Source organism: Spinacia oleracea, chromosome 4 (assembly GCF_020520425.1).
Source record: "Spinacia oleracea cultivar Varoflay chromosome 4, BTI_SOV_V1, whole genome shotgun sequence".
NCBI classification, from domain to species: domain Eukaryota; kingdom Viridiplantae; phylum Streptophyta; class Magnoliopsida; order Caryophyllales; family Amaranthaceae; genus Spinacia; species Spinacia oleracea.
In genome coordinates this window covers 172,254,820-172,273,947 of record NC_079490.1, presented here as the reverse complement: position 1 = coordinate 172,273,947, position 19,128 = coordinate 172,254,820, and the positions used below count along the sequence as shown (strand labels likewise).

Sequence of the window (19,128 nt, the reverse complement as noted above, 5' to 3'; positions counted from 1 at the left end):
TTTATCGTACACCTCATGTAAATAAGAATTTGTGATTACCTATGGCTATGCTTCAATTTATTTTGACTCATTTTAATAAGTTCGGATAATTTTAATTGAAGTTCAAATAATATAAGTTTGTAAAGAATTAGTTTTTTTCCAAATATTTTACACACAAATGAGTATATTTCAGACAATAACTTTTTTTAGATAAAATAAGTTTTGTTAAGTTAATATAAGTTCATAAAAAATTAATTTGAATAGAATGAAACCTATATGCCTAAATCAGTCTACATGACCGGGTTGTTAACTGATTCAAGACCAGGCCACATCAGATCGAACAAAATCGGAAAATTTTCAAAAATTCAAGATTTGAAGAGTTGGCTGATTTTTCTTGGATCAATATCGGGCTGGACCAGAATAGCGGTCTCATAATGTATCTCACCGGCTTGGACCTTTCTATGTTTATTACTCTGTATTTTTCAATAACATTACGGGGGAATTAAAGAAAGAAAACTAACGCGTTATTTAAAATCCCAATATAAATATGTACTTTGTATTACTTAATACCCCAAGATTCGGAGTACTTGTAAAGTTGTAATATGGAGTAGTATCTTTTGAATACATGTTTGGAGAAAAATAGATTTGTCTCATGTGAGCACAAATATTCTAAGATTATTATTTCACAAAAAAAATTACAAAATATGTAACTGAAACATTTCTCTCCATGAAGCTACTGCACAATTAATAAATCTTGAAAAAACTTATTTAATCATCTTTTATATGCAATTTTTACATATTTTATAGGCTTAATATGTTGGTTTGACCAAAAAAATATTTAATGTGTTTATTATGTTAATTTGACCAAAAATATTGAGAAAATACATTTTCTATTATCAATATAACTATTTGATTAAAATATTACCAAAAATCCCTTTTAGCAAATTATTACTATTTGGTATCGATTATTTCCATAATTTGAAAACCAATATTTTTTTTCAATACATATATACTTCGTAGTTTATAACATAGGATAATGAATTATGTACGTAGGTTTTTGGAGAGAAAATTGTGCACCAATAATTGATATATGTCATTCTTGTTGTTTATTTTAGGTCATATTCGGCAAAACTAGCAGTAGCGAGTAACTTTTAGCGGTTGAGTAGCGGGTAGTTGTGAATAATATCGGGTAACGTTTAGTTATCAAAGTAGCGAGTAATTAGTATGCATGTTCGGTAAAAGTAACGGTTGAAATTGTAAAAAACAATAAAAACTATATTTTGTTTAAAACTTTACGTATTAGAATTTAGCAAACTCTTTCGGCCTGCTACTTTTGAACGTTACTATCTTAATGTTTGAGAAAAGCTACACAACTGTTACCTCAACTGTTAACCGCTTCCTAAACCACCACCTTACCAAAAACTTACAAATTTTACAAGGAATGTTCTGAATAGGTCAAAACGCTACTCGCTACTTTTGAACGCTACCACTGAACACACCCTTAATAGCAAGTTATAAATTAACCATCTTAATTTTACATATACACTATGTATAATCTATACCTAGTATTTAAAAAAGAACACCATGGACATGTGTCACGACTGTCACCCATCTTTCAAAGATCATTAGATAACTCGTGTCACCTCATCTTTCCTCCATAATTTTCTTTTTTCATTTTTTTGTTTTGTTATACGAAATATTTTACAGTTTCAACACCTCATCCCCTTCATCTTCCCCATTCAACATCAATTCATCATTTAGTTCATATATTCATTCAACCTCTTCCACTCCATCTCCATATTTAACACTCAATATTAATTCACCATCTAATCTGTATGTTTTTTAATTTAAATTTAACTCATATATAAATTATATTATTCCCATTAATCAAGATCACAAACCTTCAATAAAATTAACTCTTTAAAAGATGGCTTAATAACCACTAATATAATTGTCCGTTTTTTGAACGGGCTCAATAACTAATTGTAAACTTAAAATTGATCTCGTCAAATACCAAATTTAAAGGATATTGGACCTACTGGAAACATCAATGAGACGGAGACCGAATTGGTTGTTTTTTGTCCAATGTGGTTCAATCCAACCCATTTTCTAACCGCTTTTTTACACCCCCAAGTCCCTGACTATATGGAGTAGTTTCACACTTAAATTCTACTTCATGTGTTCTTATTTATATGACACAATTGAGTTTTGAACACTATTTACACAAGTTCCTTTGACTTGATTTTGTGGTTTATACTTAAGAAAAAACATAGTCGTGTGAGATCTTATTAGATTCGTCTCAATAAATATTTTTAAAATATCAATTTTTTATAATTTTTTCTTATTCAAAATTGGAGATATTAATGTTTGAAATCGTACATTAGCAAACGTGCCTAAGTAATTGTGTCATTTAAAAAACAACGGATGAAGTATTTGACTAAAACTATTACGGATTGCTTGTATTCCGTATATTTTATTTAGGATAAAATTGGCCTTAATAACATCAAGTCGTCAACTATGGTCTATGTTTATGAAACTAATACAAATTAACAAGGGAATTTAGTATTACCCTAGACCTTATACTGTTCGAAGAGTCGTACGTAGTGACCTAATGAGACCATATACCAGAAATTTGATAGAAAATTGAAATATTTACTCCTATTAGTTTATTTTGTTTTTATAGTGATCAATTTGTTCTTTCATCGTTACCATCAATATATTTCCTTACTGTTTCATGCTTAAAATTATGTTTGTTACAAAGTGAGCAATTCTAAGCTATCCATAAAATCTATAAAATTACATACTTCGTACTACCTCCGTTTCATAAAGTTCTTTACAGTTACTATTTGTACGGACTCCAATACAATATTTAACTACTAATATATCCAATTTCGTATGTGAAAAAATATAAAAGGTTGATATTCTAAAAATACATACCAAAACCAATCTAACAAGATCTTACATGTAACGTTTTGATGTATATAATAGTGAAAATTTACGGTTAAAGTTTTCATACTTTGGACTCATATTCCAAAGCATAAAAAACTTTCAGAAACGGAGGTAATATATCTTTAAGTTAGATTCTTCATATATAAGTCCAAATTGAGCATTACTCCGTAGTAATTTATCATGTACGGAGGAGTAGTATAGAGTATATTGTACTCTTTTATAACTATGAAACATCAGGGACATAGAAAGACAACGTGAATTTCAAATGTTAAGATAATGGGCATTCAATTAATAATGATATTATGGAGCTTTAAGTGATGTTATCTTCGTACATAGTATTGTACTTGATTAATTGCTTTCAATAATTTTACAAACATGGTATCTAACGTATCTAAAACACTTACTCGATTTTTTTAAAAATTTATCTCTATAGTACAAAAAAAATCACCAAATTTATCTATCTATTACTATATACACCAGAAAATCACCAAATCTATCTATCTATCTAAAAGACGTTTTTGGATCCTCTAGAGTTCTAAAATAACTCTACAAGGAAGAGTTTGAACATATCAACCATTGAATGAAAAATCAATGGTTCATATATTATCTTTCCAAAATTCCCCCTATTTTTTCTCATCAATATGTGCCATTGATTTTAAAATGTATGGTTTAGATACAACTCTACCTTGTAGAGTTTTATTAAAACTCTAGAGGATCCGGACTCCTAAAAGACACACCAGAAATGACACGTGTCACGTCCTGGTGAGTCATTGGTACTTTTTTTTTTTTAAAAAAAGCTTTTAATTTAAGAATCTTTTGAAATATCTGATTTCATGATTTTTTTTATTTTTTTCTTATTCTTTCCTTCTACTTAATATAATAGAAGTATATATGAAAAAAAAAAGTTATGATGTCATGTATTACGACAAGGATAAAAAATATATATATAATTACTGATTTAAAGAAATGGAAAAAAATCACAGTTTTTTTTATTTTACTGTTTCTATAATATACGTAGTAAACTATTACGAAAACTCCGTAAAAGCAAAATAGCAAAATATTTTTTTGATTTTCATATATAATTTTCAAAAAAATGCATTATACTCTTAACCTACCATAGTTAATAAATAAATAAACAAATTACACTGAAATGTGTTATTATACAACCATACCCAAACCAAAAATAATTATTTAATTTTTATTTTATGTAAAACAAGTGTTAAAAGTTGGGTTCAACAAAATTACTTATAAACCTGAAAGCCTGTTATATACCCAAATCTAGAAAATAGGGTATTATAACTGATATGATTATCAAATCAATACCATAGCCAAAAATTTAGATAGATCGAGGGTACGGGTATGGTTACGGTACGTTACGGATATTATTCAATTCTAAAAGAAAATGATATATAATAATTGTCTGATAAGTTTTTTTTCTTATATTTTCCCAACTTAAGTATTTTTTTCGAAACGCTAAACTCCTAAAATTGCACTAATCAATTTACAATCAAAATAAAGTAATAATTTTCTCTGATTTTTCCAACATCCATTGATAAAAAAAATGGTTTTATTTTATTAAAAACTTCGTTTAAATAAATTATTCAGAACAGATAAAATATATTTAGTCTCATCCGTACATTGCACGGAATCTAACATAGTATTAAGAAAAATATACACCAAATAGTACTACCTCTGTCCCTTAATACTCGCACCTTTTTGACTTTTTGCACTATTCACATAATTCACTTTGACCCTATTTTATTTCTAGTATATTAAAACAAATGTTAGTGTAGAATATATTGTTGGCTTCATCTTAATATATATTTTCAAAATATTAATATTTTATAAGTTTTTATAATATGTAGTTAAAGATATTGGTGGTCAAAATTGTGTGATAAGGGGGGGAGGGAGTATCACTCAGCAAAATGACTGCCTGGTTTTTTTTTATCACTGATCAGTTGAACGTGTAGCTTTATTTGCACATCAATCAAGATACATACATGGTAGACTTGGTAGTACATCAATCGAATTCTGAAACTGGGCACATTTGATTATTTGGACCTTTCCACAAGCTGTTTGGTAAAACATCAGCAAGTGACCGAGTTCCGATGACCTGTTCTTTTTGATTGTTCAATCCAATTATGGTGTATAGCGGATCCCTATATATAAAAAAAAATCCTTGATAAAAGAAGTAATTACCATAATTTTTTTTAATTAAAAAATACGGAGTAATAATTAGCATAATCCTATTCCTCCCTTAAACCTCTCTTTATCTCCCAAACTTTCAAAATTCTCACCAAATTCAAACACCTCCAAAAAAAAATATAAAAATAAAAATAAATCATCACAAAATCAACCCAAATTTAAAGAACCCAACTTCCAATCACAATTCCGCATAAAAGGAGACTCCACCATATCAAATCCAAAATATTTAAATCAAGAACACTTAATAAGTTACCGTTTTAGAGGGAGAAAGAGAGAGAAGATGGAGGCATGTATGATCGAGTGTTCAAAAAAGTTAGCGTTATGGTGTACAATAACATTCAAACCTATAATGACCCATGAAGAGTTGGAACCCATCATGGCTACATTGGGTTTTATGGTCCAATCAGAGACCCCCTGTGTAAACGGTGTCGTTTGGAAGGAGTATACACACCCCAGTGGTGGTTGTCAGAATTTGTCTTTGTTGTCCCCGCCGCCAAAGGTGAAACTTCCTAGTCATTTAATTAACGGTCGACATAGAATCGACGGTCTACATGTATACACATATCATGCTTTCATCAAGGGCGTGAAATTTTACCTTGGGATGGATGATATCTCTAATCTCTTTCATGTCAGGTTGTCTTTCTCTCTCCTTTGTGTTTTGCGTACCTTTTTACTTATTAATAAAAATGTGTTAACTTCTACGTAGTTAAGGTAGAGAACTATAGGATGATTTTCCCTTGGCTAAAATAAAATCGCAGCCACTATAATGGTACTAAATCTCAACCCTTTAATTAATTATAAGGATTAATCTTACAGTTTATTTATTTGACCATAATAAGTAAAAGAAAATTTAAACAAAAACTTTTTATTGTTTCCATAGGGGCCGAGGAAATTGAATGAGTAAGGTAAAGTACGGTGCAGTATTTTCATCTAGTAATCCATCGTAATTTTTGTTAATCAAAATAATAGAGTAAGGTAACGTATGTTATTTTCTGCCAAATTGAATGAATATTGAAAATACGGGAAAAGAACGGAGTGGGTTGTTTACTTTTCTTTGACTAAAAACTTTGGCTAGCACTTGTCAAGGAAGAAATCTTAAATCAGTTATTTTTTCTTTTCAATATTGTTATTTTGTGGACCCAAATGCCTTGTTAGTTTCGAATTTATTTTAATAATTTAATGTCATCTTCCTTGATAAAAAAAAAAGTTCACACTATGAGAATTACGGTATCATCGTATCAACTATCGAGCAGTGATAAATTAATCTTCGTGATTATCAAATCTCGACAACATAAATACACATGTAAATGAAACGATAATTTAAATATATTTTTTTGCCATTTTTTTTCCTGTTGCACCAATTAATTAATTTTAACTAGTGGTAAACGAATTAGTACTTTGATTGACAATTTCAAGTGTTGGTGATGAGATATATTTTGGAGAGTTTGGTGTGATTAGAAAAGCTAAGATATGTTTCCTAATTCTCCTAATATTATTTATATCTTATTCCTTGTTGAGCAAGAACTTGTAACAATATACTATAAGCTCCACTAAAGTTAACGAAGAAGGCTAAGTTAATTCCATAATTGTACGTTTTTTTTTATAGTAATCATACAAATAGTAATGATGGTATCTCAAATGATAATCAAGTGTTAATACTAGTCGCCAAAAGTCTTGGATTTTGTAACATCAATTTTGAATGAAAGCCCCATGGTTCATATACCTTGTTAAAGAAGTGGGTCTTACTAGATTAGTAGATTATATTAAGTTCATGAATATGAAGTTCATATTTTAATTTGACTTTGCCCATTTAAAAGTAAATTTGCGCCTGACACCATTTGAGAGGCAAAAAGAAGTGAAAGAAGGATGAGTACTTGGTTGAGGCTCGATAATACATTTTTTTTTAAGGAAAAATTGATTTTAAAAATACAACCTTTAAGCGATCTACTTATAAAGGACGGACTTTATGTTTATATAAGAATAACACAACCTTTTGTATCTATCTTCTTTTAAAAGGCTCCTCTCTATAATAACATGTTAAAATAGGTAATATGCTACAATATTTTTAGAGCCCTTTAAAAGAAGACAGCTCTAAAAGATTGTGTTATTCTTAGTTAATTGAAAAGTCGGCCCTTTTTAAACAGATCGCTTACAATTTGTATTTTTAGAATCAATTTTTCCTTTTTTTATAACACTTTTGAAACAATTTTGTTATGTGCAGGGGAATGCCGCTTCAACCGATGTCAGACCGGAACAAGAAGTTTCGTAGAATGGAGGAAGATGAAAGTGTGTTTATTTACAAAGAAGGAACCCTTGATCAATCTGCCTACAGTCTCTATCAATTGGACAAGAACAATGTTAATAGTAGTAACAATGATGAGCATAAATCCATCCACATTCGTGACAAGGGTAGCAACATTACTATCGGCAACGTTATACCCTTGAAAGATATAATTGGTTTTAAGGGATTAGCTCCGTAGATAAACTGCATAGTACATTTTCTGATATGTAGATTTGTAGAGATAAGAGTTAGTCAATTTATGAATTATTTGGATAGTTGTTTTTAGCTTAATACACATGAAACTAAACCATGTGTGTGTTATTCTCTTAGAGAGTTAGAGGTAAATAGAATATGGAAAATGAAGTTTTGTTTATGGATTGATCATTGGTGTACTAATTAATGCTAGTAGTCCAAATAAGTTCGGTTATGAAGCCCATTGGGCATTGGACCAATACAAATTGACTTCAACAGTAAACACCTGATTGTTTCAATAACTTTTTGTGGAAACATTTTTTTATAGTACAACACAAATCAATAATCACCTCGTCTCCTATTAGACTGTCTGACACACTTAAGTACTTAACTACTCCGTATCTGTCTAATACTCAGTAGTTTGTTAAATGGGTAGGAGACTAGGATGTGGATGATATGACACATGATCTAACAGTTAATTAATTATCATAAGACATTTTACATGAACTTGTATTTAACTACTCCATATTTTATTGGTGTCAAATTTTATTTATTGTAGCGTGTCACTCTGAGTCTGAACCGTGTCACGATGGGTCTAAACAATGCGACACACAACCGAATCAAAGACAATCAATGTGTCGTATTGTGCCTATCTCGTATCGTACTTTTTACGTATTGGATCGTGACATACTTTTTTCCTACTGGGCCGGTGCAGTACTATGGTCCGGCCTAGCCAGTAGCCAGTAGCCAGTGCCATCTTTACGAGTGGGGAATGCATTGCACAACCAAAATGGAGTAATTTCCGCATAATAATTTTACACTCCAAAGTTCCACATTTTCTTCAACATTTTGGCCCTACTACTGAGCTACTGATGAATTGATGATAGTACATTGATACCTTCTCCTCAAAAGAAGAGTTGAAATTTCTTCCTTTCAAGTTTCAAGTATAAAACCCCAGAAAAAACCCCAAATTATTTCTTGTCACCTTGTGTCTGCCACCTCAAGAAAAGCTGTTGCTGCTCCTAAAATGTACTCTAAATTACTAATTAATCAAGTTCTTAACCCAGAAAAATCCCACTTTTTTTGACTCATTATTACAACCATCCCCCTTTTCCTGAACCTCAAATTCGAGAAAACGCTCTTTTTCTCTCAAAAAGCTCTCATTAATCCCTAAGAATAGATAAAGAACATACCTTTCTCTCTCAAAAATGAGGAACTCCCTTCAATTAGCTGCATTTTTCTGCTTTATTTTACTGCAAACCTCCATTTTTACTGCTTTAAGTTATGATGATTTTGAACCTCCAGATGATGAATGGGAGTCTGCTACTGCTACTTATATCAAAGAAGCTAACGGGTCTATCATTACAGGTAACATTTACTCTTATTTCCTCAAATTATTTCTCTGATCTTGTAGATTTGTAATTTTGCACTGTAGAAATTTGATTTTTTTTTTTTGAAAAACGAGGAGTATATTGACTGCATTACATGTAATTTGAACTAGTAACGTGTAAATAATTAAAATAAATGTAGTAACATTGAGTCAATTGTGTCCTTAAACAGAAGGGGCATGTGGGTATGGTGACCTTCACAAGACAGCATATGGAAATTATGGAACAGGATTAAGCACAATATTGTTCAACAGAGGGAGTAGTTGTGGAGCTTGTTATGAGGTGAGGTGTGTTGATCATATAAGATGGTGTGAGCCTGGGAGTCCTTCAGTTGTTGTTACTGTCACTGATTTCTGTGCTCCAAACTATGGTCTTTCTACTGATTATGGTGGCTGGTGTAACTTCCCTCGCCAACATTTGGAAATGTCTGAAGCTGCTTTTACTGAAATTGCTGTCAAATCTGCTGATATTGTTCCAATTCAGTACAGGAGGTATCAATTTTTACTCAACCCATTCTTTTTATTTGCCCTGTAAATGTATCTGTTTTCCGGAGTGGTGTTTTGTTAGAGCTGGCAGAAACTGACACGACAAAAAACCAATTTGGGGAAAATTTAGTTGTATGGCCTAAAACTGTAACAAATTGAACTCACACAATCAACAAGTGGCTCAAATACTAGCAAAATTAGCTTGATTGGAAAATCCCTTTGAAGAAGTTGGTTTTTTTACGCGATTTTAAGACAAAAAGCTCCAAAGAAACTGGCTAGATAGGATGATTTTATGAAGTAAGTGTAAGGATTATAGATCACAATGCTTCTTAATTCTTTGGTTTACAAATGAAGTAACTTCTCTTTATTGTTGCAAGAACTATGATTTTGCTGAAAGAAAAGAGGAAACTGTGGAATTTGATGCTGTATGGAGTGTAAAAGAGATGGTGGAATGAAAATTTTGGTAATTTTTTACGCGATTTCAAGACAAAAGCTCCAACTTGCATAAAACCAATTTGTCTATACAGGCTATACTTTGCAACAATATATACTAGGGTGTGTTTGTTATTAGTGTAATTATGAACTTGTGTAAGGATTATAGAGCATGATGCCTCTTAATTCTTTAGTTTAGAAATGAAGCAGCCGTTGTTAATTAATTGTTGCAAAGAAGTAGTATGATTTTGCTGAAAGAAAAGAGGAAACTGTGGAACTTGATGCAGGGTGGAGTGTGAAAGAGATGGTGGGATGAAGTTCACGATAACTGGAAACGCCAATTTTTACCAAGTACTCATAACAAATGTGGGATTGGATGGAGAAGTAACAGGAATGAAAATCAAAGGGTCAAGAACAGGGTGGATCCCAATGGCAAGAAACTGGGGACAACTTTGGCAATGTAATATCAATCTCAAAGGCCAATCTTTGTCTTTTGAGGTCACTACTAGCAGTGGGAAATCAGTGACTTCTTACAATGTGGCTCCTGGAAACTGGCAATTTGGTCAGATCTTTGAAGGCAAACAAATTTACAATTATTAGCTCAAAATTATTGGAAACTGTTTGGTTGTTGCATTTTGAGCTTATTTGGCTTCAAAGAGGCCTGAATTTTGTAAACTAAACAAAGTCCTCCCTCTGTAATCTCGGAAAAACCCAGAAAAGATTACGGGAAGAACAAAAAGATAAGGAGAAAGGGAATATCAATGAATTGAACTTGTGGTAATTAAATGAAAATCTATTGATTAACTCAACTTTACAACTTTTCTTCTTCTTCTTCTTCCCATTGTTGCTTTATTCTGCTTTACTCATGGGACAGAATGTTCTTAAAGGTTTGTACCTCATTATGAAAACTCCACTTAGAGTCTTAGAAGTTGGCTACTTTGGTTACTTTTGGCTCCACCAAAGTGAAGATATGTGCTTTGATCCGAAAAGAAAAAGTCTATATGGCGTGATGTCTTGAATATGTTTAATGAGCGCTTGTAGTTAGAGTGTTAGACTCCACTCTCAAGTAATGGCACTATCGATATTTCACCCTCTCTCTCTAGTTAACGGTTAGCTAGGCGATATAAACATGTTACATATATCATCCTTGAAATGTGGTAATGATCAAGTAGTGCATGTCACAATAAAAGAACACTTAGTGATAGAAAAATAAAATACAGTTTAAAAATAAGAGAATATGGAGTTATGATAAAATATCACGAAATTGTGTATTTCGAATGACGTAACAATATGTACAAGTATTTGTTTTCTCTTTCTTTAAGTCTATGTCCAATTATTTGAACCACATATAATTCATGTTTTTCTAGAGGATATCTCTCTCGATAGTTCAGAGCCTACTAGACTCCGACTAATTTGGATTCGAGCTAAGTCAAATCCTATTGATAAAAGCTCTCCCAATAAATATTGTTGCGTTGCTAAGATTAGAAAGCGAGACCCTGGTTAAGTCGCAGCGACTCCTTTTCCATGATCCAAGTACTTTTTGGTATGTACTCATCATGTTGTTCATGTTGTTTATATGTTGGACCTAATGTGTGACTAAACACATCGTATAGCTGCAATCTATGTCTACAACGCAACGTATAGCCAAATAGTCACCTCCGGCAAGACTTGACTCTTGAGTCTTGACCGTAGGCCCTTTTGTTATCCTCCAAAATCCTCTCCAAACTGGCCAACGAGGAGAGAGAGAAAGACGAGTGTGGAAAACTTCAACATATCCCTTAGCAAAAATGGCGACCATGGTAGGAACGCCATGGATAAGAATCAAGGTCATACCAGACTTCCACTCCCCTATTTTCCGGCAATCCCCACTTTCTCTCCACCGCACCTTCCGTCGTCACTTCCGCCGGAACTTCTCAATTTATGCTTCTTCTGATTCTCCTTTTCCGAAGAAGAATGACGGCGAAGTCAGAGTTCGCTTTGCTCCGTCCCCCACTGGTAATCTTCACGTTGGCGGCGCAAGAACTGCTCTCTTCAATTACCTTTTCGCTAGGTCAGTTCATTAACGCTGTTCATTTCTAGCGAATTTAATTTCAACTTTTTTTGCTGAAAATTTGGGGGTAATATAGGTCGAAGGGTGGGAAGTTTGTTCTGAGAATTGAGGATACTGATTTAGAGAGATCGACGAAGGAGTCTGAAGAGGCTTTATTGCGTGATCTTACTTGGCTTGGTCTGAATTGGGATGAAGGTATTTCACTCTTTCTGCATTTCGATTCTAGGTTTAGAATTTGCTTATTCTGTTTGGTTATTGATTTTGGTATAATTAACTTTGCACTTAAAGTATGCATCTTGAGTCCACAAGCTTGTGCGAAAATTTATGATTTTATGTGTGTATGCACTTCTCATAAATGGTGTTGGATATATGCTTCTTAGTTCTTACATTACAATTAATGAGCTTCAGATTATCGGGACATGAGAATTAAGTTAATGGTTGAGTTCCTACTTCCTCGGCATCCTCGTACCAGCGACTTTTTTGCTCCTGTTTTACTTTTTCTTAACATGATAATTTTATCCTTGATACTTTGTTGCGTCGTAAATTTGTTAGAAATGGCTTTTTCACTACCTTTCTTCCATTGTTTTGATAATTGAATTATGTTGGTGATTATGGTTTGGCATTCAATCCCTTAGATATGTTTTTAACTTTGTGCAATTGCTTTGCTCTGGATGAGTTTGTAACTTCCACAGATTCTGCCCTGTTGTCATGCTAGTTATGGTTGTGCATATTCATTGTTTAACTATATCACATAGCTGCTGCCTTAATCATGGTTCATCCCCGGTGGGATTTTTTTTGACGATTGTGATGCCGCTTCACTATTTGCAGGTCCTGGAGTTGGTGGGGACTATGGTCCTTATAGACAATCTGAAAGAAATTCACTGTACAAACAATATGCTAATAAGCTCTTAGACTCTGGTTATGTGTATCGGTGCTTCTGTTCCAACGAGGTAACTTTATCTTGGTTATGTGAGCTATTGAGTTAACCTGGCCATTATTGTCCTTCATTGTGGATGGTGACATGCACATGAAATTGACGAGTCAAATTAGTTTAAATGTCGAATTACTAATGAAAGGGAAGTTGTATCTGAGAAATGCTGTTAGAAGGACTCATAAGAAAGGAGATAGAAGTGGCAGAAAGAAAAGAAGGAAATTTTTTTATCCCTCGGATTTTTTTTTCCCTCGATTTTTTTTTAATCTCATAGCATGCTTAACAATGTATGCAGAGAGTGGCTCAGTTAACTTAATTAACCTAACTCTGGCTCCCTAACAACCTGAACTGACTATAAAAGGAGAACATATATTTTGTACTTCGTAGTTTCTGCTATCATTTGCAAGAACAAAAAAAAGATGTAAATTATTGACACGCACATGAATATTACTCTTCACTACTACTCTGGAATAATATACTTCTGAATGTCATCTATGACGAGTAACTGCTGACTCATCAGGGAAGAACTTAAAACAGAAAAACAGGTTTCAGTGAGTAGTATTTACTATGTAATTTTTTGTTTTGGGATTGAACTCCATATTTTAGCTGTAATATATTTTTTCTGAAACTCTGAATTGTATTTTTTTCCTCCATGTTTATCATGCAGTTGCACTTTTCTTGTGTTGTTGCTGCTTTGAAGAAATTTTGAATTCAGATTCTAAGGCTGTGTATTACATTCTTTAGGAACTTGAAAAAATGAAGGAGACTGCAAAACTGAAAGGACTGCCACCAGTGTACACTGGAAAATGGGCCACTGCTACTGATGCAAATGTACAGGAAGAGCTGGAAAAGGGATCCCCTTTTACATACCGATTTCGTGTACCTAAGGAAGGGAGTCTCAAAATTGACGATCTTATTCGAGGAGAAGTAAGTAATTTATTTGTTGCCCTAGAAGGCTAGAATTTTGTCAGCATTTTGTCAGCAACCGCATATAGCTATAATTATTTAGTCCTTTTGTCCGTAAACAATAGTCATGTTATGTATACAATTTTTTATGTCAGAAAAAAGCGTCATACAAAGTAGATTCTATATTATCATTGATTTCTGAATATAGTTCCACATAAATGGAGTGGTGAAGAGGGTGGGATGGAGACAACAATTATAAAGGTATTAATTTGGAATTTTGGGTTGGGTTGGGTTGGGAATTCGTGACTTTAAATTCTAGACAGAGAGGGAGTACTATAATGAATTAGCGACTTGTAAAAACTTGCCTTGGAATCATGGTCCATGTTTAAACCAGCTTTGGTTGAGTTTTGTTTTCCCTTATCTCTTGTTATCTTTTTGTCTCTTTCTGTATCTTCATTTAGTTCTATGCTTGATTGTCCAATTTTTTTTATTTTTTTTACTATTAGGTTAAATTGCCTACTAATAAGAGACTAGGAGATACTTTTTTTTGGTTGCAATAGTTTGCCTTTTTTTTTTTACTAGTCACATGCTTTACTTCAACCGTCAATGGTGATTTATGCATAAGAAAAAACATAGTAATTCGTTTTAAATATATTTTATACAAATATCAATTTTTCAGAACTTTTACTTTTAGATATTTGGAGATATAAGTAGTCAAAGTTGTGCGTTTACAAACATGAGAGTCATTTTTTGCAACATGGAAAAGGATGAAGGAAGTATTAAATAAGCTTTAACAAGCAGATTTCTGGCCTCTAGGAAATACTAGAGTAAGGCACTTTGTTGTTTCATAAGGTGTTAAAGTGTTTGATAGCATCATGAAGGTTAGGTGGAACTTGGATACTCTTGGAGATTTTGTGATCATGCGGAGCAATGGGCAACCTGTGTACAACTTTTGTGTCACAGTTGATGATGCCACAATGGCCATTTCACATGTCATCAGGTGAAGTTATTTTAGATGTTTAGGGCATATTATGATGTCATGTTGTCCTGGGTGTTTCTTTTATCTTGCCCTTAGTATTCTTCTTGCATTTTGTTAAAGTGTGATCCTCCCGGTCATTAGCAAATTGAGGCTATCAAATGCTTATCGTTTCAAACCTGGTTTTCAGAGCGGAAGAGCATCTACCTAATACCCTGAGGCAAGCTTTAATATACAAGGTGATGTTTAAATGTCTAATGGGTCATTTATTAGTTTCTCTTGATCTCTGATCAGAATGTCCATGTATCTGTTCCTACTTCGAGGAAACTGAATATTAGAATCATTTCATGCTGTACTTACAGGCCCTAGGGTTTCCTATGCCTAACTTTGCACACGTCTCTTTGATTCTTGCACCTGATCGAAGCAAGCTGTCAAAGCGTCATGGTGCAACTTCAGTGGGTCAGGTTTGTGGTGAATAAAATAGTTTTTTAATGCAAGCATATTGTCTGGATTGATAGTCATTACAATCCCATTCTTGCATGTAACAAACAGTTCAGGGAGATGGGCTATCTGCCACAGGCACTGGTAAACTACTTATCACTATTGGGCTGGGGGGATGGTACAGATAATGAATTTTTCACTATTGAACAACTTGGTAAGTTACCCTTGGTCTTTCTCCATATTAGTTTGCTGGACTGCTGTGATAGATGCCTTTTTTTTCTCTAAATGACTGTTGAGTGATTATATTTTCGTGTGGTTGCAGTTGAAAAGTTCACTATAGAACGTGTAAATAAGAGTGGGGCTATATTTGATTCTACTAAATTTAGGTAAATATTAAGCTAGTTTTCATTTTGTTGGCTATGTGCACTGGATCTTCCATTTTGATCTAGTTTCTTCAGTTTCTTGTTTATTTATATAAGTCACATGGACTCTGTAGCAGAATAAAGTTGTTGGGATAAATTGCAGTACATGTTTACTGGCATCTTTTTACTTGGGATCTTTTTCATGACAATATAGGTGGATGAATGGGCACTATTTACTAGCTCTGCCATCAGATGAGTTAAATAAAGTTATTGGTGAACATTGGAAGACTGCTGGCATCCTCAATGAATCTGAGGGACACTTTATAGAAGTAAGTAAAACTGTATCTTGGAAACGGAAAAGGGGGAGAAGTTAATCTGATATGCCTGCATTTTATTTACAATATATGATATTTACTTCGTGTTTCTATTTTATAGCAATGTGAATTCTCTGGTGATGCTGTATTATTTAACACTTCCTCCACGCGGAAATAATCACATAAACGAAGTATTATCTAAAGGTTTTTTTAAAACAGAAGTGTCATGTTACCTAAATGAGAAAGTGATGATGAATCTTGATTGTGTTTCATCACGTACCCTCATTTTTATTTTATTTGAGTGATGGGCGAGAATGGAAAGAACACAATTATTACAAAAGGTACTTTGGTGAAATCAAACGATTCCTTTAGTTTTAAGGGTTGATACAATGTGGTACTTATATCCATATCGAAGTATCTAATAGTGGTGGTAACCGTGTGTTCCTTTACGCTTCTGGAAGAAAAACCTGAGTTTGTTTGTCAAAAAGGTAGTTGGATTGCTAAGTACACAAGTGCTCAATATAAAACGTAAGAGTCTACTTATGTGTTTGTTATGCATGTTTTTGTGGACTGTAGGAAGTGTAGTTATTTTGTGCAATCTTTAGTGATTGAACTTTTAGTAATAAGCAGTTTCACCTGATACTCCCCCCCCCCCCCCCCCCCCCCATTGTGTTGTGTATTAAAGCGGGTAATAAGGGGTGACTTTGTGTGATATCATCAAACAAGTACTGTGGCTGGGCATGCCTGCTTTGGGTTGAACTAGCTTTTTCTTAATTGGGAGAAAGAGGGCAAATAGTTTCTAAGGACATGGAGCTGCAATTTAATGTCTGCCTTATAGAGTGGGGTAAAAAAAAGCTATCCAACTTATTTATTAATTGTTTCTACCAGATGTCTAAGTTACTGAGATTGTTAAATTGTGCAATGTTGGCTATGCAACTTATCGATTAATTTGTTCTATGAGATGCCAAAGATACTGAGATGGTTAAACTGTGCAGGATGCTATTGAATTGCTTAAGGATGGGATTGACCTGGTACCAGAGTCTGACAAATTGCTTTCAAACTTCTTGTCATATCCCTTAAGCGATACTCTTTCAAGGTGCTTTCTGAATTTCTAACACTTGAATGAAAATTGGTATAGTGATACGAATGTTTGGTGGTGCCTTTTAATTCGTGTCCAGTGGGAATTCTTGGACATGTTTCCTGGTTGTTGTTAGTCTTGTTACCAGTCCTCTTTAGACGCCCTTCAAGTAATCGTGTTTATCTACTGCTTAGACTCTAATCTCTATGATTTCAGCTGCTTTTTATTTTATATTTATGGTACAATTCCAGCCTCTATATCTTTGTACGAATGTTTGGTGGTGCCTTTTAATTCGTGTCCAGTGGGAATTCTTGGACATGTTTCCTGGTTGTTGTTAGTCTTGTTACCAGTCCTCTTTAGACGCCCTTCAAGTAATCGTGTTTATCTACTGCTTAGACTCTAATCTCTATGATTTCAACTCAACAATTCCAGCCTCTATACTTTGTATGGAAGTTATACTGGTTGTTAATCCTAGTGTTGTTTTATTAAAATGGGTGAGTAGCAGGAGTTCAACAGACAGACGATCAAGATTGTTGTTAGCTCGTCCTATGTAATGAATAGAAGCTTTTACATTGATTCTGAATACTCTTCTCTTATTTATCATTTGTCAGCTTTGAAAATAATCATCACTGTGAATTGAAAAATTATGCCTAAAACCGACGAGTGATGAGTGATGATTATTATTTTGGAACCAGGAGGAGACAACTAGTGTTTGGTTCAGCTCTTTTAAAAAAAGTTGTTGAGTTGAGTTTGTTCACATGTAAAGAGGTGTGATGGTAACGAGTCAAGTTATTGAACTTTTATGCTATCACTTAGGATCTGAGATAATGCAGGATAACCTTTCCATAGAGTACTTGCTCTACTGGTTTTGCCAGGGTTGCAAGATGATTAATATTGTTGTGTAACATATGCTTTGCAGTCCTGAAGCTAAGCCAGCTCTTGAAGATGGGCTCTCTGATGTGGCAACCAGCCTCTTAGCAGCATATGATAGTGGTGAGCTCATTGCAGCTCTGCAAGAAGGGCATACTGGCTGGCAAAAATGGGTCAAGGCTTTCGGGAAATCATTGAAGCGCAAGGTTATTTTTCCTTTCTCTGTAGCACTATGATGTTCTGTCTTCCAACTCCTCTATCTCTATTGTTATCTGATTGGAATATGTCATGGCAGGGAAAAGGCCTTTTCATGCCCCTCCGAGTGTTGCTGACAGGCAAGCTCCATGGTCCGGATATGGGAGCTGGTATTGTTCTTTTACATAAAGCTGGGACTACTGACATTGTAAATCCTCAGTTTGGGTTCATTACATTGGATGAAAGGTTCAAAATCCTGCGGGAACTTGACTGGGAGTCGTTTACAGCAGCAGACTCTGCTGCAACCTTAGAACCAGCTACAACTGTAGCGCATTGAGATATAACGGAATTCTGGTTAACTGTGTGTGTGCAATTTTGACCTTGAAGAGTAGTCAGTGCCTGTTTGCAGTTTGAATTTACCAAGCTCTTGGTTTGAGGCTGACTGATAGAAATTACAACTTTTTGGATCTAGAAGTATCACTCAGCAAATGACTGCATGGTTTTTAAACACTGATCAGTTGGTCGTGTAGCTTTATTTGCATATCAATCAAGATACATATGATTATTTGGTAGTACATCAGTCAGAAATCTGAAACTGGGCACATTTGATTATTTGGATCTCTCCACAAGTTGTTTGGCAAAACATCAGCAAGTGATGGCGAATTGATAATGACCGAGTTCCGATGACCTGGTCTTTTCGACTATTCAATCCAATTTAGTGCAACAGGTTTTTTATTTATTTTATGTGGCTTAAAGATTCTCATAGGTAGACCAAATTAATGAAATCAATTTTATTGGATGCGAATACCTGCCCGTTCAACATATGAACACTGGAATAAGTTGATACAGTACATTGCTTGACCAACTCAAAAAGGGTGACCAAATACGAGCCTTATGACTTAATAATCATACTCGTAGTTAATACAATAACGTAGTGTGTCGGTTTGAAGTATCCAGTAATGGGACTTCCTTTAACAAATGACCTCTAAGTGAAGTTATTTGTATGATTAAGAATAGAGTTGGACATGGGTCCGACTACCACGAAGGCTGCATGAGCCCAGTGTAAACCTGGGACAGCGGTGATAGGCCGTGTA

General features: G+C 33.8%; 3 protein-coding genes across 3 annotated transcripts; all 3 read left to right on the top strand.

The window, feature by feature from the left end:
- Positions 1 to 5,023: 5,023 nt before the first annotated feature.
- LOC110786592 (uncharacterized) lies at positions 5,024 to 7,882 on the top strand. Its single transcript, XM_021991144.2, has 2 exons — positions 5,024 to 5,766; positions 7,355 to 7,882. Exons 1-2 carry the CDS (start codon positions 5,414 to 5,416, stop codon positions 7,611 to 7,613), a joined length of 612 nt encoding a protein of 203 aa, XP_021846836.1. The 5' UTR covers positions 5,024 to 5,413; the 3' UTR covers positions 7,614 to 7,882.
- Positions 7,883 to 8,458: 576 nt separating this feature from the next.
- Positions 8,459 to 10,728, top strand: LOC110786633 (expansin-A20). Its single transcript, XM_021991193.2, has 3 exons — positions 8,459 to 8,974; positions 9,167 to 9,485; positions 10,199 to 10,728. The coding sequence occupies exons 1-3, from the start codon at positions 8,815 to 8,817 to the stop codon at positions 10,509 to 10,511; spliced, it is 792 nt and encodes a 263-aa protein (XP_021846885.1). The 5' UTR covers positions 8,459 to 8,814; the 3' UTR covers positions 10,512 to 10,728.
- An 878-nt stretch (positions 10,729 to 11,606) lies between these two features.
- Positions 11,607 to 18,841, top strand: LOC110786632 (glutamate--tRNA ligase, chloroplastic/mitochondrial). Its single transcript, XM_021991192.2, has 13 exons — positions 11,607 to 11,961; positions 12,038 to 12,156; positions 12,790 to 12,911; positions 13,637 to 13,819; positions 14,680 to 14,798; positions 14,965 to 15,013; positions 15,137 to 15,238; positions 15,327 to 15,429; positions 15,538 to 15,601; positions 15,792 to 15,906; positions 16,887 to 16,987; positions 17,889 to 18,045; positions 18,135 to 18,841. Exons 1-13 carry the CDS (start codon positions 11,699 to 11,701, stop codon positions 18,369 to 18,371), a joined length of 1,734 nt encoding a protein of 577 aa, XP_021846884.1. The 5' UTR covers positions 11,607 to 11,698; the 3' UTR covers positions 18,372 to 18,841.
- Positions 18,842 to 19,128: the final 287 nt, after the last annotated feature.

What these genes read in the sequence shown, in the direction of transcription:
- LOC110786633 (XM_021991193.2), top strand. Translation starts at nt 8,815, where the DNA reads ATGAGGAACTCCCTTCAATTAGCTGCATTTTTCTGCTTTATTTTACTG. An exon ending in TAACGGGTCTATCATTACAG is followed by an intron (nt 8,975 to 9,166) that starts GTAACATTTACT and finishes GTCCTTAAACAG; the next exon opens with AAGGGGCATGTGGGTATGGT. An exon ending in GTTCCAATTCAGTACAGGAG is followed by an intron (nt 9,486 to 10,198) that starts GTATCAATTTTT and finishes AACTTGATGCAG; the next exon opens with GGTGGAGTGTGAAAGAGATG.
- LOC110786592 (XM_021991144.2), top strand. Translation starts at nt 5,414, where the DNA reads ATGGAGGCATGTATGATCGAGTGTTCAAAAAAGTTAGCGTTATGGTGT. An exon ending in TCTAATCTCTTTCATGTCAG is followed by an intron (nt 5,767 to 7,354) that starts GTTGTCTTTCTC and finishes TGTTATGTGCAG; the next exon opens with GGGAATGCCGCTTCAACCGA.
- LOC110786632 (XM_021991192.2), top strand. Translation starts at nt 11,699, where the DNA reads ATGGCGACCATGGTAGGAACGCCATGGATAAGAATCAAGGTCATACCA. An exon ending in GCCATTTCACATGTCATCAG is followed by an intron (nt 14,799 to 14,964) that starts GTGAAGTTATTT and finishes CCTGGTTTTCAG; the next exon opens with AGCGGAAGAGCATCTACCTA. An exon ending in TTTCACTATTGAACAACTTG is followed by an intron (nt 15,430 to 15,537) that starts GTAAGTTACCCT and finishes GTGTGGTTGCAG; the next exon opens with TTGAAAAGTTCACTATAGAA.